A 19,767-nucleotide genomic window follows, 5' to 3' on the forward strand; every position below is an offset into this window, starting at 1 on the left:
CAAAATCATCATGGAACAATCGTTTGTGTTGCTGGTAGCTCCAGCATGGCCTCACAGGTTTTGGTATGCGGATCTTGTTCCGATGTCCAGCTGCCAACCTTGGCCACTTCCATTAAGGCTAGACCTTCTGTCTCAAGGTCCGTTTTTTCCATCAGGATCTCAAATCATTAAATTTGAAGGTATGGAAATTGAATGCCTAGTGCTTAGTCATATAGGTTTCTCTGACTCTGTGATTAATACTATGTTACAGGCTCGTAAATCTGTTTCTAGGAAGATTTGTTATCGAGTTAGAAAGACTTATATTTCATGGTGTTCTTCTCATTAATTCTCCTAGCATTCTTTTAGAGTTCCTAGAATTTTACAGTTTCTTCAGGATGGTTTGGATAAAGGTTTGTCTGCAAGTTCCTTGAAGGGACAAATCTCTGCTCTTTCTGTTTTATTTCACAGAAAGATTGCTAAGCTTCATGATATTCACTGTTTTGTACAGGCTTTGGTCCGTATCAAACCTGTCATTAAATCAATCTCTCCTCCTCGGAATCTTTTTTTTTTTTTAAATTCGTTTTTATTATTGAGGATACAACAAATGAGTACAGGTACCACAAATACAATTGTCTCAGCATTCATATAAGAGGATTACATACTTATTAGCCAGAAAGTTAACAGTATACATATGGACAGTGTATGTAAGTTTTTCGACTAGTTAAACCCACATAGAAGAGTATGACACAGCCGTACTGTAGAACCATTCGTTGTTTACAAGGAAAAGCAGGTATTAGTTTCCAATGGATGATTGCACGTATCCCTCAATATCTTTTTTCTTTTTTAAACTTAAAAAACAACTTAACATTTCTAATACATCTAACAACAATTAAAACTAAGTGCCTTGCTACCTAAGTAGTATACCATCATGTTGACCCTCACATGTCAAGCCCTATGGCGTTATAAGGACGTATAAGTAGGAGAGAAGGAAAAGAGAGTAATAAAAAAAAAAAAAAAAAAGGAAGAAAGAAAGAAAAGAGGAGAGAGGGGGGGGAGGGTGTGGGTGTAGTGTGGAGAGGAGGAGGGGGACCTCCCAGGTGCAATTAAAAGAAAGATTCAATCAGAATCATCTCAGACCCATCAGTTCTGTTCTGGGGGGACTCCTCGATAGTTAAAGCGGCCCATTCTCCCCGCAGAATGCCCTCCAACACTATCTCATGCTGTGCAAAGGGTTTAAGAATTTGTTTTTGCTGTCCTGGTGGTAGCTTTTCTATAAGATGTCTCCATTTCCTCAGAAAAGGTTGTAGTCTATGTTTAGTGTCCCAGCAAGCGTCTTGTCTCTCAATAAACATGTGCCTAAAGAGAACCCTCTTAAACTGTGTCAATGAAGGTGCGGAGCGAGAGCACCATAGGGTGAGAATACAGTGTCTTGCAAGTAGTGTACACAAAGTCAGTAGAGACTGTTTCTTACTATCTATACCAGTCCATGTAAACAGATATATATTGGTGGGATTGAATGAAATGTCAAGACTCATGGTTACCTTAAGCCAGTATTGCAGGCATCCCCAGAATCTCTTAAGTAAGGGGCAGTCAAAAAAGTAGTGGACTAAAGAGGGATTGGGGAACTGACATTTTATGCATTGGTTTGGGAGATGGGGGTTCCATTTCGCCCTTCTACTAGGGGTGATATAGGCCCTGTTAATCAATCTAATTTGCGCCTCCCGCAATGGCAGTGCCAAAGTTGCTGATTTGGTTTTCAGGAGACTGTCTTTGACGTCCTGAACGGATATCTCTGCAGTAGTGTCCAATTTCAGTTTTTCCAATAAGCCTACCTGAGCCTTAGCACTATATGGCCGAAGAATTTCCTGATATATCCCTGACATAGAAAAGTTCCCCAGTTTGAAGGCAGTTTGGGGAATTGCAAATGGGGCCTGATTCCAGAATCCTGGGTTGGCGTCCATTATGGCTTTAATATAATGCCTGAGCTGCAGATAGGCATAAAAGTGTTGATTTGAGAGGTTGTAGGACGCTTTCAGGTCCTGAAATGTTCTGACGGTGTGCGACAGCGGATCTAAAGCATCCCCGAGCCTCCGCAGTCCCCTCTCGTCCCATATTGCAAATGGAGCATGTTCATCTCCTCCTGGGAATTTAATGTTGCCCCTGATAGGTATATACTTAGGTGAAGGGCACAGTTGGCCCAGTGCCTTGTGCGCCTTAGACCAGGCCGCAAGCGGATCTCTATACAAAACATTGTTCTTTATGTGTTGGGGTATATCCCCTGGTTGGCAATATGGGAGGTATGCCAGACCACAGCGCTCAATTACCGCCTCCTCCAGTTGTTTGTCATAGAAGTGTGCCGTGTCCAGCTGCCAATCCAGTACTAGTCTTATTAAAGCAGCCCAGTTATAATATTGGATATGTGGCAGACCCAAGCCACCGTTAAGAAATGAGGCATGCAGTTTATTGGCTGCAATTCTGGGTTTTTTCCCTTTCCATATGAAGCAGTTCAGAGCTCTATTGAGCCTCCTCACATCTCCATTAGTCATCAAGAAGGGTAAAACAAGCAGTGGGTACAGGAGCCTAGGTAATAGTGACATTTTAAATAAGTTTACCCGTCCCGTGAGACTCAGCGGAAGGTTATGCCAGCTTGTCAAACGAGAGCATATCGAGTTGCACTGTCGGGTAATGTTGAGGTCATATATTTTATGCGGATTCTTATGTAGGTTAATACCTAAATATGTAAGGGAGTCAGTTACCTCAACAAAGGGGTACCGGGTAGTGTCCTATGTGTGTTTGTGTAGCCACAAGATCTCGGACTCGGGGTTGTTCACCTTATATCCCGAGAATCGGCCGAATAATTCCAGTGTCTCAAGGATCTTAGGTATAGATGACTTAGGGGAGTCCACAAACAACAACATGTCGTCCGCGTACAGTGCTAGATGAAGTACGCGTTTCCCCAAATTTATTCCCGGAAAATTTTGCCGCAGGGTCACTGCCAGGGGTTCCAGGGCCAGATCGAAGATCAGAGGAGACAGGGGGCACCCCTGTCTAGTGCCCCTCCCTAGAGAGAAGCTCGAGGAGAAGCAGCCATTAACCAGGATATGAGCTGTAGGGGTTGAGTAGAGTTTCCTCAATACCTCCATATACGAGCCTCGGAAGTTAAAGTGATTCAGGACATCAAATAGATAAGGCCATTCGACACGGTCGAAGGCCTTCTCTGCATCTAGGGAGAGGAGAAATGCCTCCGAATTGTCTCCTCCAGGACGGTTCTGCCCCCGTTCCCAATAATAGTTGATAACATGTAGCACACGTCTTAAGTTGGTTACCGGGGTACGCTGGTACACAAAACCAGTTTGATCCGGGTCAAGGAGAGTAGGCAAGATAACTTTTAGGCGATTTGCAAGAATCTTCGTAAAGATCTTGTAGTCCGAATTTAAGAGCGAGATCGGACGATATGATCCCGGCTCCAACGGATCTCGTCCCGGCTTCGGAAGTAGAGTGATATGAAGAAAGGTATCGGAAGGGTGGTTACCTTCCTTGAAGAGGCCATTGTACACTTGATTAAGTATGGGCGACACCTGCGGCAGTAGCAGACGATAAAGTTCTATGGGGAGACCGTCCGGACCCGCTACTTTACCCACAGACAAGGATTTGATCGTGGCCTGTACCTCCTCCACTGAGAAGGGGGCATTAAGAGACTCCAATTGGTCATCTGTTAACTTTGGAAGTGATACTGAGTGCCAGAATCGTTCCAATACCTCCGTTGGAGGCTCTGATTGACTAGTGTACAGCTGTTTATAGTAGAGAGCAAAACCCTCCGCTATCTCTAGAGGTGTCCTATATGTATCGCCGTTCAGCTGTATAGCCGCAACCTCTCGACTCGTTTCTCTTGCATTTACTAGGTTGGCTAGCAGCTTACCCGATCTGTTCCCATATCTGTGGAATTTGCTCGCCGACTTCTACAGGTCAGAAGCCGCTTTCTGTTTCAGGAAAGCCTCTAACTCCTCCTTAGCCAACACGAACGCCTCTTGTGTGTCCCTGGATCTGGAGACATGGTAAGTTTGGTAAGACTGTTCCAGGGTCTTCTGTAGCTCACTATGTCTCTGTTGTGCCCTATGCTTTAAATTAGCTACATAGGAGATAATATGTCCTGTTAGAACTGCTTTGGCAGTATCCCAGATCAGCTGTGGTCGATCCAGGTGCTGGTGGTTCTCTGTATAGAAATCATTCCAGCAGTGTGTGAGGTATTTTTTGAAGGCCTCCGAGGTCAACAAGTATGATGGGAACCTGAGCGTATTCCTATTTGGCTTATTTCTGTGGAGCTTCAGTATCAGTCCCACTGGGGCGTGATCTGACAGTAAGATAGTGTATATTTTCTCTTGACTAACCCTGGGAATTAGCCCTTCTGATATCCAAAACATATCAATTCTAGATAGAGAGCTTGCCGCCTTGGACAGGCATGTATAGCTCCTTTCCAGAGGATGTCTCCTTCGCCAGATGTCGCACACCGCCAAATCTGAGTGGAGTTTGGAGAAAACCTTTGTTTCAAATTTTCCCCTATGTTTTGAAAGCCGAGCATTAGCGTCTACCGGACCCAACCAAGTTCTATCCAGCTGCGGACTTGGAGTCAGATTAAAATCTCCCCCCAGAATAAGTGGAGCATCACCAAAAGGAGTCAATGCTTGAGTCAAAGTGTTCCAAAAGGCAAAAGTTTTAGAATTGGGGGCATAAATATTGCAAAGAACGTAGATGGTGTCCTGAATTTTAACCCTCAGTATCAGAAATCTACCCTCCTTATCCTTATACGTCTGCAACAGTTCAAATGAAAGGCGCTTACCAAATAGAACAGCCAAACCTCTACTTGAGCTAGTATAAGATAGATAAGAGATCGATCCCACCCATGTTTGTTTTAATTTGTCATGTTCTGTATCTGTTAAGTGGGTCTCTTGAAGGAGCGCTATGTCAGAGTCTAGTTTTTTTAAATGAGAGAGGATCGCTCTCCTCTTTACTGGGGAGTTAATACCCCCCACGTTCCAAGACGTCAATTTAAGTGTCATTTATATCCATATAGAGGGGATAAGAGGAATGAGTACAGAGAGGGCGGGGAGGAGAAAAGAAAGGAAGGGAGAGAAGAAGAAGAGAGAGAGAGAAAAAAAAAAAAAAAAAAGGGGGGGAAGAAGGTTGAACTGTGTATATGTGGAATTAAGGTATGTGTTACCTAGTTTGGCCAGAATAAGGTATACATTATATTCTACAAGCTTGGACATGGCATCCAACTAACATATATAGCAATGTTACGAGGGGTCTTATCCACATATACCTGAAACAAAACTTGCAAATTTCTCCCAGATAAGCCATAATACCATATGAACCAATATATTCCCACAGCAATATTCTCCCTATCCCCACCACAACCCAAATATTTCCCAGAAATTGAACTCCCTGTAGCAATAAAGCAACTATGAGCTCCCAGCAAAGATATTTAGCAATACATTGTAATGGTAATGTCTGGGGATATGTGCAAATTATTGAATAAGAAGGGGTTCCACAGCAATACACAACACACCTGGCGACATGTAATACAGTGAAGCAATTACCAGATCCGCTCCCCTCGCCACCCAGCCCACAGGCGGACTCCGCCCGCGGAGGAGGCAGCAGGAAGGCCAGATAGAAATACACATATGTGAAACTCCCATGTAACAAGTCTACCCCCCACCCCTCGTGAAAGGAAAAGGTAATACATTGTGATGAGTGCAATTTGGTGAGTACACAGGATAGGAGAGGACAAGTCGTAGTACACTGATATACACTGGGTCGAGTAGGTAATGGTGTTGCTAATCCTATGGCCCACACGAGCCCCCTACCGCCCCCCCCACAGGCGGGCCTCGCCCGTGAAGGGAGCAGCAAGCAGGCCAGGTAACCGCCAGACGCGGGCCTGGAGTGGAACCTCCAAACAGAGAGTCCACACCCGTCCAGACATCCTAAAGTCTCAAAAACACAGAGTAATAGTAGGAATGGGTAGGGTGCATAACGCCTGGGGACCTGTATGGGAGGAAAATTCAATGTTAGAGTCCATCCAGCCATAAGGGCACATAAGAAAAGTGTTAGTTCAGAACTGTTAGGTGCAGATATAAGCAAGGCAATCAAACAAACATTAAACAAAATTAAATCAACGAGCATCACACTAGTTAACAATAACTGATATAACATGTTCAAGCCCGTGATTACACATTGTCCTCGGGCATGCAAGGTGAGACCCGGACCGGGTCTCTCCTTCAAATCACCAGTCTCTAGGAGTCATATGTGCATTTTCTTTGTGAAAGTCTATCAAAAACAAATAAAAACATTAACAGTAACAGTGATAATTATGATATAATTACGTGCTGCGTCATGAGAAAGTCCAGGGCCCTCAGCCCGCGTCCTTCTGTTTCCTCTCCATTTCCAAATAGCTTTCCACTACCTGAGGGGAGTGAAAGTATTTAGGGCCTGTAGGGGTTTGCAAGCGAAGCTTGGCTGGAAAGAGCAGAGCTACTTGTCGGCCTTGCTCATATAAGCGTGAGCAAATAGGTGAGAAATCTTTCCGTTGCCTGGATACCTCTGAAGAAAAATCTTGAAATAACAAGAGCCGATTGCCCTCATATAAAACTTCTTTCTGGAGGCGATAAGCCCTTAAGATTCGCAGCTTCTCTTGGAAGTTGAGACACCTGAAGATTACTTGTCTCGGTTTCATGTTGTTGTTTTCCAGATTTCTTTCAGGGCCTACTCTGTGAGCCCTCTCCACATCCAAGGGCAATATATTGTGTGGTATGCCCAGAAGCTTTGGCAGAATTAAAGCTGCAAAAGCCAGGAGATCCTTCCCCTTCACTTTTTCAGGCAGACCCACCACCCGCAGATTATTGCGGCGGCTGCGATTTTCCAGGTCCTCCACACGCTCTTGCAGTAACTTATTCTGGCGTAGTATTTGTTGCAGGGAGTTACTAGATGCCGCCTGTCTGTCTTCTATCTCAGAGATGCGGCCCTCTGCTTCAGAGATACGGGTAGAGTACTGCCTGACCTCGCTAGTTAGGGTGTCAAGTCCTGCTTGCAGGTTCTCCATTTTTGGGAGAAAAAAGGATTTCAGGTCTTTCATAAGTTGTGTCTGATCTCCAGTGCGTTTGGCGGTGTCATCTGGGCACATCTCAATCACCGCCTGGGTTTCTAGCTGGTGCTTAGCTTTTCTATCGCTGCTTTTATTTTTCTGGCTCATGCTGTCACTTTGATGTGATTTCAATTTCTGAAAGTATTCGTCCACTCTCATCAGCAAATTCAGTAATTACCCAGAGTCCACCAGTGAATAGTTATATAGAAGCTGGCAATGTAGATTACAGATCTCACAGCCCCAACTGAGCAAATATCCAGGTCAGGCCTCAATAATAAAAGTGCGTGCCAGGGGGAAAGAGAAAAACCAAAATGGCTCACAAATGCAAAACCCCAGCTATTTCATAAGTCCAGTTTAGACAGAGTTGAAGGGGATAAGGTGATACTTAGCTTCAATCTGATCCAGAGAGCAAAAAGGGATCCTAGCAGATGTGGCCCCCGGTCACTGTAGGTATTGCGGTAGTCTCGCACTCCTCAACCCAAGCCTCTGTCCTAATCAGTCCCAGGCTAAATGCTTTTATAGATCCGCCTAAGTGTGTTGTAGGGCCAGCCTGTGTAATATCTCAGTGGCTGTCTGGTTCTTACCGGACTGATGCGATCGTGCGTGCCCAATCTGCACAGTTAGATAATTGCCTCCTTAGCCGTGACCGGAGGTAGCTTGTCCACAGCTCCCCAAAGCCTCACACCCCAGTCACACCAGAGAGAGTCGGGTTCCGGGTATTCTAAGGGACGCCACTCAGTCCCGGATCCTCCAATGCTGCCCCTTCAAAGTATATTGCTATCGTGGCGCCATGTAATCTGGCCGCCCACGTGGGTAAATTCACTGCAGCGCAACCGGGGGATAAAGTAGCTGTTAGACTTAGCGCAGCACTTTTGGTCGGTCAGCGATGTCCACTGTGAGGGAATCCCAACAAGATATAGCTGCAAGGAGGCAGATCAGGAGCAAAAAAGCAAGGTATATAGCAAGTTTAGTTGTTTCTAATGGCGGAGCTCTCGTTCCTTGCTGCCGTCTGCCAAGCCCTCCCACCGGAAGTCCCCTCCTTGGAATTTTAATTTGGTTTTAAAGGCCTTACAGGCTCCTCATTTTGAACCTATGCATTCTTTGGACATTAAACTACTTTCTTAGAAAGTGTTGTTCCTTTTGGCCATCTCTTCTGCTAGAAGAGTTTCTGAATTATCTGCTCTTTCTTGTGAATCTCCTTTTCTGATTTTCCATCAGGATAAGGCAGTTTTGCAGACTTCATTTAAATTCTTACCTAAGGTTGTTAATTCTAACAACATTAATAGAGAAATTGTTGTCCCTTCTTTGTGTCCTAATCCTAAGAATTCTTTGGAGAAATCCTTGCATTATTTGGATGTGGTAAGAGCTTTGAAATATTATGTTGAAGCTACTAAAGATTTCAGGAAGACTTCTAGTCTATTTGTTATCTTTTCTGGTTCTAGGAAAGGTCAGAAGGCTTCTGCCATTTCCTTGGCATCTTGGTTAAAGCTTTTGATTCATCAGGCTTATTTGGAGTCAGGTCAGGCCCCGCCTCAGAGAATTACATCTCATTCTACTAGATCAGTCTCCACGTCGTGGGCTTTTAAGAATGAAGCTTCAGTTGATCAGATTTGCAAAGCAGCAACTTGGTCTTCTTTACATACATTTACTAAATTCTACCGTTTTGATGTATTTGCTTCTTCGGAAGCAGTTTTTGGTAGAAAAGTTCTTCAGGCAGCTGTTTCAGTTTGATTCCTCTGCTTATGTTTTAAGTTTTTTTCTTTCATTTATGAGAAAAACTTATTTTTTTTGGTTGTGGATTTAATTTTCTCAGCGGAGTTCCACATCTTGGGTATTTTGTATCCCATACGTCACTAGCTCATGGACTCTTGACAATTACATGAAAGAAAACATAATTTATGTAAGAACTTACCTGATAAATTAATTTCTTTCATATTAGCAAGAGTCCATGAGACCCACCCTTTTTATGGTGGTTATTATTTTTTTGTATAAAGCACAATTATTTCCAAATTCCTTTGTTGATGCTTTTTACTCCTTTATTTTTCACCCCACGACTTGGCTATTCATTAAACTGAATTGTGGGTGTGGTGAGGGGTGTATTTATAGGCATTTTGAGGTTTGGGAAACTTTGCCCCTCCTGGTAGGATTGTATTTCCCAGACGTCACTAGCTCATGGACTCTTGTCAATATGAAAGAAATGAATTTATCAGGTAAGTTCTTACATAAATTATGTTTTTCTCAATCCCAGTCATGAAAGTTTCATTTTTACTTTACTGCCCCTTTAAGTTGTATGGGTAAAAAAAAGATTAAACAAAATCAAAGTAGAGCAAGTCACAGTTTTACAAGTAGGCTGTATTGTGGTCATTGCTGTGTAAATCAACAAATATAACAAGATGAGGACTTTGTCTGCTCAGAGCAGTAAATGGTAGCATTGCATCATGGGTGCAAATATATGTATGTGTTCCATGCATCCTGCGTCATGCATTCCTCTCCTTCTGTAGGTACACGACTCTCTTCACCAATACATCAAGAAGAGGCATCTGCCCATAGTGACCAAAGCAAGGGTCCTTTCAAACGAGGTCAGTGTATACCTACTAGTACATACTGTACTCAGGTTCATACTACTTTACACTTATACTTTATACTTTTTGAAGAATTTAGCATTTATGAGGTTATTCTTAAAAAAATATATAACACACAACAATCAGGGGTCAAGTCCTACAAAAAAAAATGTGGGAACTCACCAAGACTCCCCTCCCCCCACCCGCTCACAATCAATAGTGTTTTATATATACACACACAGTATTTAAGTGTATATAATCTATACACTTTGGCTAATGAAAGCAAATTAAATCCAATAAAGGGTTGAATGGTTGCCGTTGGCCCTGAGAATCCTCCTCTGTCACAGAGTCTCACCCACTTAAGGTGCAATAGTCCTATTTCTGCTGAGGGGAGCTAAATAACCCCAGAGCAAGCCACACAGAAATGTAAGCACCATGTGTTAAACACATTGCGGGGTGATCACACCGAAGGACCGCTGACAGTCTTACATTTAGTGTATTGTAGGAAGTGTTACTGCCCATTACTAGAGGATCTCCCTATTCCTCTAACAAGACTGTGGTCCAGCTCCTCCCACTAGCAACAGCAGTGTTTACTGAAGCATTTCTGTTCTCTTTTCAGACTAAGGGAACTTAGTTCCCCCTGCAAAAATAGTGCAGGAACTCCGTTCCCATGCTTTCTCGTCCGACTTCACCCCTGAAAACAATTAAACTCATCTCAGCCTTGTCTATTTAACCCCTCCTTGTACATTTTCCCTGCAGGTTGTAGAGGTGCTGCGTGACTGTCCTTCATCTGCGGACATACGAGAGCTGAGACGGCTGCTGCGAGGAGTACACTTCAAGGCAAGAGTAAAAACAAAAGATGGTATTTTACACACATATATATATATATATATATATATATATACACATACACACACACATATATATGCTAATGTGTGTGTATATATATATATATATATATATATATATATATATATATATATATATATATAAATATATATATATATATATATAAATGTGTAGATACCTGTATATGTGTTTTTATCAAAAGAGGACAAACCTTGTTTATAATATACAGTACTCTCGTCTCTCAGACTACAGTTGCAGTTTGTAACCACTTTCTGTTATTCTCTCCTTCTTTTTGCTGTATTCCCATTGCAGAAACATTTACACCTCCTTTGTCTCCAGTGCTGTGATTTGGACTTATTTAGGCTTGAGATTTACTTGAGCACTGTAGGATATTTAAGGCAACTAACATAGGTGGATTATCTCTTTGCTTTGCCTCATTATTATAGTAGAACATCAGCAAGTATCACATCAAATCAGAAGAGGGTATCCATAATAATTTAATACTGTTTAAATATGTGCCAAGTATTAATGAAGCAGTTACATGATTGAACCCATCGGCTGTTTCTTTTAAACTCATCTGCTATGTTACTGTGAAGTTTGGACCTAATTTCTGGTGTTAGATGTGATATAAAAACAGGTGGCAGTAAAATGTCAGATATATATATATTGAATGTCAGGCAATTATGAATTATGAGCTAGTGATGTCGCGAACATAAAAATTTGGGTTCGCGAACGGCGAACGCAAACTTCCACAACTGTTCGCGAACCGGGCGAATCGCCATAGACTTCAATAGGCAGGCGAATTTTAAAACCCACAGGGACTCTTTCTGGCCACAATAGTGATGGAAAAGTTGTTTCAAGGGGGCTAACACGTGGACTGTGGCATGCCGGAGGGGGATCCATGGCAAAACTCCCATAGAACATGGCAAAACTCCCATAGAAAATTACATAGTTGATGCAGAGTCTGGTTTTAATCCATAAAGGGCATAAATCACCTAACATTCCTAAATTGTTTGGAATAACGTGCTTTAAAACATCAGGTATGATGTTGTATCGATCAGGTAGTGTAAGGGTTACGCCAGCTTCACAGTGCGCAGTGTAGGTGATATACCTGCCCTGATCATGCTTTGCAGACCAGGTATCAGTGGTCAGATGGACCCTTGCCCCAACACTGTGTGCCAGACATGCCATTATAGCAGACTTATATGGCTTTGGCATTGCTTTTTGGTAATTAGAAGGCTGCTAAATGCCACTGTGCACCACACGTGTTTTATGCCCAGCAGTGAAGGGGTTAATTAGGGAGCATGTAGGCAGCTTGTAGAGTTAATTTTAGCTTAAGTGTTGTGTAGTAGACAACCCAAAGTATTGATCTAGGCCCATTTTGGTATATTTAATGTCACCATTTCACCGCCAAATGCAATCAAATAAAAAAAAATTGTTCACTTTTTCACAAACTTTAGGTTTCTCACAGAAATTATTTACAAACAACTTATGCAATTATGGCATAAATGGTTGTAAATGCTTCTCTGGGATCCCCTTTGTTCAGAAATAGCAGACTTATATGGCTTTGGCTTTGCTTTTTGGTAATTAGAAGGCTGCTAAATGCCACTGAGCACCACACATGTTTTATGCCCAGCAGTGAAGGGGTTAATTAGGGAGCATGTAGGGAGCTTGTAGAGTTAATTTTAGCTTAAGTGTAGTGTAGTAGACAACCCAAAGTATTGATCTAGGCCCATTTTGGTATATTTCATGCCACCATTTCACCGCCAAATGCGATCAAATTTAAAAAAAACTTAAATTTTTTCGCAATTTTAGGTTTCTCACTGAAATTATTTACAAACAGCTTGTGCAATTATGGCACAAATGGTTGTAAATGCTTCTATGGGATCCCCTTTGTTCAGAAATAGCAGACATATATGACTTTGGCGTTGCTTTCTGGTAATTAGAAGGACGCTAAATGCTGCTGTGCATCACATGTGTATTATGGCTAGCAGTGAAGGGGTTAATTAGGTAGTTTGTAGGGAGCTTGCAGGGTTAATTTTAGCTTTAGTGTAGAGATCAGCCTCCCACCTGACACATCAGACCACCTGATCCCTCCCAAACAGCTCCCTTCCCTCCTCCACCTCACAATTGTCCCCCCATCTTAAGTACTGGCAGAAAGTCTGCCAGTACTAAAATAAAAGGTTTTTAAATTTATTTATTTTTAGCATATTTACATATGCTGTGGTTTAACATCCCCCCTTAGACCCCAACCTCCCTGATCCCCCCCCCAAAAACAGCTCCCTGCTGTCTGCTATTATTTCACAGTCAAAAAAGTTTTTTTTTTTTTTTTTTAAATGTACACTATTGTTACACCAGATATGAGTGGTGGCACTGGGCAAGTGGGCACAGTATACGCGGTGAGCCTGACGCACACGCTGGCAGGAAGGCAACTGCAATTAGGTTACACAGGAAAAAAAAAAAAGCAGACTGATGTTCTAGCCCTAAAAAGGGCTTTTTGGGGTGCTGTCCTTAGAGCAGAGATATGGGGCCCGATCCGATATGCAGCGTCGCCCGCAAAAGCCGGCGACGCCGAATTTTGTGCGGGTTTGGTATCCTATATACGGCGTAACCTAGAAGTTACGCTCGTATATTTCTGCCTTCACCCGTAGTTTTTTTGGGCCATAGGCAGGTATACCAAACCTGCGCAGTTTGTTATCCAATATACATCGTAAGGACTTACGTGGCGAAAATGGAGAAATCTTACTCCATTTTCACCCTGCCACAAAATGCAGCCGTAGTAAGCCTTACGCTGTCTATTGGAGCCCCGTAACTCCCTAAACTACCTGCTAAATAAAACACCTAATGCATGCACAATGTCTATCTACCTGTCAACCGCGATCCCCCGCCGCAATCCCTTATAAAGTATTTAACCCCTAAACCTGCTGCTCCCGGACCCCGCCGCCACCTACATTAAAAGTATAATCCCCTAATGTGATCCCCCTACACCGTCGCCAGCTACATTACATACCCCCTAATGTGAGCCCCTTACACCTCCGCCATCTACCTTACCTTACCCCCTAAAGTGAGCCCCTACCCCGCCGCCATCTACCTTACCTACCCCCTAAAGTGAGCCCCTACCCCGCCGCCATCTACCTTACCTACCCCCTAAAATGAGCCCCTACCCTGCCGCCATCTACCTTACCTACCCCCTAAAGTGAGCCCCTACCCCGCCGCCATCTACCTTACCTAGCCCTAAAGTGATCCCCTACCCCGCCGCCATCTACCTTACCTACCCCCTAAAGTGAGCCCCTACCCCACCGCCATCTATTTTAAAAATATTAACCCCTAATTTAATCCCCCTACACCGCCACCACCACCTATATTAAACACATTAACCCCTAATCTAATCCCCCTACACCGCCGCCACCTATATTAACTATATTAACCCTAATTATATTAGGGTTAATATAGTTAATATCGATATTATATTATATATATATATTAAGTATAATAACCCTATCTAACTCTAACATCCCTAACTAAATTCTTATTAAAATAAATCTAATTAATATTAATATTACTAATTAAAATATTCCTATTTAAATCTAAATACTTACCTATAAAATAAACCCTATGATAGCTACAATGTAATTAATAATTACATTGTAGCTATTTTAGGGTTTATATTTATTTTACAGGTAACTTGGTATTTATTTTAGCTAGGTACAATAGCTATTAAATAGTTAATAACTATTTAATAGCTACCTAGTTAAAATAATTACCAATTTACCTGTAAAATAAAGCCTAACCTAAGTTACAAATACACCTACACTATCAATAAATTAAATAAACTACAAGGGCTCGATCCGATAAAAATCGTCGCCCGCAAAAGCCGGCGACGCCACTATTTGCGCTGGTTTGGTATCCTATATACGGCGTAACTTAGAAGTTACGCGCGTAGATTTCTGGCGTCGCCCGTAGTTTTTTGGGCCATAGACTGACATACAAAACACGCGCAGTTTGGTATCCAATATACGGCGTAAGTACTTTCAGAAAATCTACTCCAATCTCATCTCGCCACAAATTTCAGCCGCAGGAACCCTTGCACTGACTTAGAAACCAACGTAACTCTTGGAAGGCCTAACAAGTGCATGCTTAACAACATCCATATCAGCAGCTTGATCACAATAGTTAACCTCTTAAAAGCATTTAATATTGCTGCCCCTGCAAGTTTGTCAAACCAATCACAAAGGGGTGCATCATGGGGCCAAGGGAGACATCATGGGGCCCAGGGGGTGCTGGAAGCCCTTCAATCCCCTGTTGTTCTGTCTACACATGCTGAATCTATAGTTGTTGCTGAGGTCCATGGTGATGGTGCTGCCCCTGCTGCAGCTGGTCATCGAATTACATACTGCAGAGTTCCACTGCATGTAAGGGAAACTACTACATCCCACCCCCATTCCCTTAACCACCCTGATTACTGAAAATATATCATTAGTTCAATTCATGTTTTGGTCACTATGATCTATTGACTATCATTTTGAGGAATGAAAATGGATGTTTATACCTTATGTTCACACCTTCTGTAAAAACATTATTATTTAGATATATATACCCATGTGCAGGGATAGGCAAGGTGTCCTTCACTAAAACTCTTTACCTTAGAAAATGTCAGCAACAGCCTTGGCTCGTGCCTATCCCTGCACATGGGTCAATTTCTATTGGATGTGAGAAACCTTGATTTACATCTTAAAAGTGAATATCACTATATGTACCCTTCATACACAACTATGTGATGTGGTTTAGAGAACATGAATATGTCATAAACATGATGATATTACCTTTTCTGGGCCATTTCCACACAGGCCTTATTATATTTTTCAAAGATATTAGTGTACTAAAACACCCCTCACATGGATGTGGATGACAATTATATGGTAAATAACAGAGGACAAGATTTAGGATTAAATATAACAAGATTTATTTTATTTTCGGCTTCTTAGATGAGGGGGCTGAGGGGCCTGGAGTGGGTCTCCTGCCTCTCCTGGGTTGTGTTGATTGTGAGGATCCTGCAGGAGTGCTGGCCACAGTTGAGATGCTGGAGGCAATGTCCTGCTGGTGGGTGAAATGCTCCACCAACACACCCAACAGTTGGTTCTGTTCCCTCCATCTGTTGTCACTCTGGATTTGCATGTCAGAAATGACTCTCAGCATTTGAGATTGGTTTTGGACCATAGCAGTTAAAGATGCTGCCATGTCCCGTTGCAGCTCAATGGAACGCTGTTGTAATGTCTGTTGGCTCCTATAAAACCTGCGTTGGTCCCTCTGCATTCTCTCGCAGGTTGATGTGAGACTCTCGCAGGTCCCTGTTTGCCTCCTCTGTAGGGCAATGTATTCATCGCCCATGGCGGAAGTCAGTGGATCCATGGGCTCTTCCCCAGCAGGGACTCTAGGCACCGGTTCCATTTCTATTTCCTCAGCTGGTGATGCAGGCTGTGTAATCTCAGCTGGTGATGCAGACTGTGTAATCTCAGCTGGGGGTGCAGGCTGTGGAATCTCAGCTGGGGGTGCAGGCTGAGGAATCTCAGCTGGGGGTGCAGGCTGAGGAATCTCAGCTGGGGGTGCAGGCTGAGGAATCTCAGCTGGTGGAGCTCTTCCAACTGCAGCCGATGGTGCAGATGTCCGGATGGACTGATAGTCCCATTGCCTGCTGGTGTGCACCCACTCAGCCTGCTGGTAGAATCCCGGAGTGGCATGATATTGTTGGGGGGGGGGTAAAGACATCTACCCTTTGGGGCTGGCTTGGCTCCCCCTCCAAGCCAAAGGAATAGTCCTCCAGCCAGGGCTCTTGCCTGGCATACTCCTGCTGGACTCTCCAGACCGGTGGTCGAGGAGGAGAAATACTTTGTTCCGGTGCTGGAGGGGGATGCATGGGCGTTGGCACCCTGGTGACTGGAGGTTCTGTGGAGGAGTCAAATGATGAGAGGGATTAGTACAGTCAGATATATATCCATGTGGGCATACAATGTACATGCTAGGGCCTATACACATTCTCATGTCAAACTCTATAACATGCATGTGCACATTGAGATTTGTGATATGAGGGGTTTTAATATGCAAAGTATACATGTATGTGTTTCATACAATAGTTCTGTGTACATGTCAGTGATGGTGAAAATGTGTTCTTTAAGTGACACTATGGTTGTGATGACTATAGTGTCCATTTACTGAAAACTCTACATGTGTCTTGTGGCCTGTGTTACTCTGAGATATGTTAGTATTTCACTATTCCACCTAATATCATGAATTTCAAAGTGTTAAGTAGCATTAAATGGACATTAAACCCATTTTGATTCTTTCATAATTCAGCTAGAGCATGCAATTGTAAACAACTTTGTAATTTACTTCCATTACCTAATTTGCTTCATTCTCTTGATATTCTTAGCTGAAAAGCATATCTAGATAGGCTCAGAAGCTGCTGATTGGTGGCTGCACATCAATGCCTCGTGTGATTGCCTCACCCATGTGCATTGATATTTAATAAACAAAGATTAAGAAAAAAATGAAGCAAAATAGATAATAGAAGTAGATTGGGATGTTGTTGAAAACTGTATTCTCTATCTGAATAATGAAATAAAAAGATTTTGTTTCATGTCCCTTTAATGTTAAATCTCATTGTAGATTTTTTTGTTAGTAGGCCAAATACCATGCTCCTCATTGTGTACATGAATGTGTGACAATATAGGATGTTATAACTCAAATACATATAATACTGGTGTGTGGGATGTTACTCACCAGCATGCTGTGCTGATGTTGCAATCCCTGAGTCACGAGCCCCTGGAAGTCCACGGACTGCTGTGACGCTCAGGGACCTACGAATCAGCTCCTGCCACTCGTTGTTTTCCGCCTCATAGTGAGGCCCACCTCCTGTTGCCCTCTGGGACATTGCTTCTTGGCCCATCTTCTCCTTAACTCTCCTCTTACTGTCATTCCAACTCTTCTTTAGGCCATCCACATTCCTCCTCTGCTGGGACACACCATTAACGGCCTCCACCACCTTCTGCCAGGCATCTTTACGCCTACGGGCAACTCCTTTGCCCTTCTCTTGGCCAAAGAGGGCGGTATGGTTCTCCAGGACAGCCTGGACTAGAGCGAGGTTTTCTGCTAATGTGAAGTTAGGGCACCTCATACGCTCCTCGTCCTGGGCCACCTGGCTCCCTCCCTGGGATGTCCCTGGTGTGGGTTCCTCCCTATCCTCTCCCTCCTCCCCCCTTCTATCCCCATGTGCACCCTCTATCCCTCTTCTGAGTGTGCCTGGCCTTGGGGCAACCCCACTCCCATCCTCCCTTCTGGCTCTCCCTCTCCCCACTCCGCTCACTCCCTGACGGGGACCCTGCTCCTCCTCCTGTCCATAATCCTATCCCTGCAACTCCCCTTCCCACCTCCCCCCAGCCCTAGCTCTCCCTGACATCCTCACACTACACACACTCACACACTCACACTCACTCCCACTTCAATCACACACAATCTCAACCAAACACTCAGCCTTTCACACTGTAGAAGATAAATAAAATGTGTAAGGTGTTATAAAAAAAAAGTGTTGTGTATTTTGTATATGTGTGTATGCAAAATGTGTGCAATATGTAAAAAAGTGACAGTAATGTAAAAGCTTAACAAATCCACCAAATCCGACCTAACTAAATATTATGCAATGCGCCTCTCTCTCTACTCTAACGACTTTCTCCTACTCACTGTAGTGTGCTGTAGCTCCAAGAACCGACCAAACACACTAAAGAAAATGGCGGCTGCACAGGGGTTTAAGTATGAATTTTGAATCTCGTCATTACGTGGCGCATCTGTTAGAACTGGCGTAATTTTTTACGAGTCGTAGGCAAATTTGCATAAAACTACACTTTATTGAGAGTTTACGTGAACAAAATACTGGCGCAAGTACTTGCGACGACTAAAATGTGTATTTGCGCACATTTTAGCTGCTCGCCGGTTTTTCCTACTTACGCCAGTTTAGCATCTGACGGCGCTGGATATTGGATAGCTCGAGTTGCGAGCTGAAACTGTGGGCGACGCAGGTTCCCTCGCTTGCGCCTCAAACTACGCCGTATATCGGATCGCGCCCCAAATATCTAAACTAAAATACAATTAAATAAACTAAACTAAATTACAAAAACAAACAAACACTAAATTACAAAAAATAAAAAAAGATTACAAGATTTTTAATCTAAATACACCTATTCTAAGCCCCCTAATAAAATAATAAAGCCCCCAAAATAAAAAAATTTCCCTACCCTATTCTAAATTAAAAAAGTTAACAGCTCTTTTACCTTACCAGCCCTTAAAAGGGCCTTTTGCGGGGCATGCCCCAAAGAAAACAGCTCTTTTGCCTGTAAAAAAAAACGCAATACCACCACCCAACATTACAACACACCACTCACATACCCCTATTCTAAACCAACCCAAACCCCCCTTATAAAAACCTATCACTACCCCCCTGAAGATCTCCCTACCTTGTCTTCACCCAGCCGGGCAGAACTCTTCATCCAATCCGGGCGATGTCTTCAATCAAGCAGCAGAGAAGTCTTCTTCCATCCGGGCGATGTCTTCAATCAAGCGGTAAAGAAGTCTTCTTCCATCCGGGCGATGTCTTCAAGCAAGCGGCAGAGAAGTCTTTTTCCATCCGGCGATGTCTTCAAGCAAAGCGGCATCTTCAATCTTCTTTCTTCGCTCCTCCACCGCGGAGCATCCATCCGGCACAACGACTGAACGAGGAATGAGGTACCTTTAAATGATGTCATCCAAGATGGCGTCCGTTGAATTCCGATTGGCTGATAGGATTCTATCAGCCAATCGGAATTAAGGTAGAAAAATCTGATTGGCTGATTGAATCAGCCAATCAGATTCAAGTTCAATCCGATTGGCTGAACCAATGATGACGTCATTTAAAGGTACCTCATTCCTCGTTCAGTCATCGTGCTGGATGGATGCTCCGCGGCAGAGGAGCGAAGAAAGAAGATTGAAGATGCCGCTTTGCTTGAAGACATCGCCGGATGGAAGAAGACTTCTCTGCCGCTTGCTTGAAGACATTGCCCGGATGGAAGAAGACTTCTCTGCCGCTTGATTGAAGACATCACCCGGATGGAAGAAGACTTCTCTGCCGCTTGATTGAAGACATCGCCCGGATCGGATGAAGAGTTCTGCCCGGCTGGGTGAAGACAAGGTAGGGAGATCTTCAGGGGGGTAGTG

General features: G+C 43.4%; 1 protein-coding gene across 1 annotated transcript in view; it reads left to right on the forward strand.

Moving 5' to 3' along the window:
* MPP4 (MAGUK p55 scaffold protein 4) overlaps positions 1-19,767 on the forward strand; it is a 127,552-nt gene that overhangs the window by 15,098 nt on the left and 92,687 nt on the right. The window contains exons 3-4 of the mRNA XM_053698698.1: positions 9,619-9,696; positions 10,438-10,518. Of these exons, the coding sequence (XP_053554673.1) occupies positions 9,619-9,696; positions 10,438-10,518 (159 nt within the window). The remainder of the gene's footprint in view (positions 1-9,618; positions 9,697-10,437; positions 10,519-19,767) is intronic.

This window comes from Bombina bombina, chromosome 1 (assembly GCF_027579735.1).
Source record: "Bombina bombina isolate aBomBom1 chromosome 1, aBomBom1.pri, whole genome shotgun sequence".
NCBI classification, from domain to species: domain Eukaryota; kingdom Metazoa; phylum Chordata; class Amphibia; order Anura; family Bombinatoridae; genus Bombina; species Bombina bombina.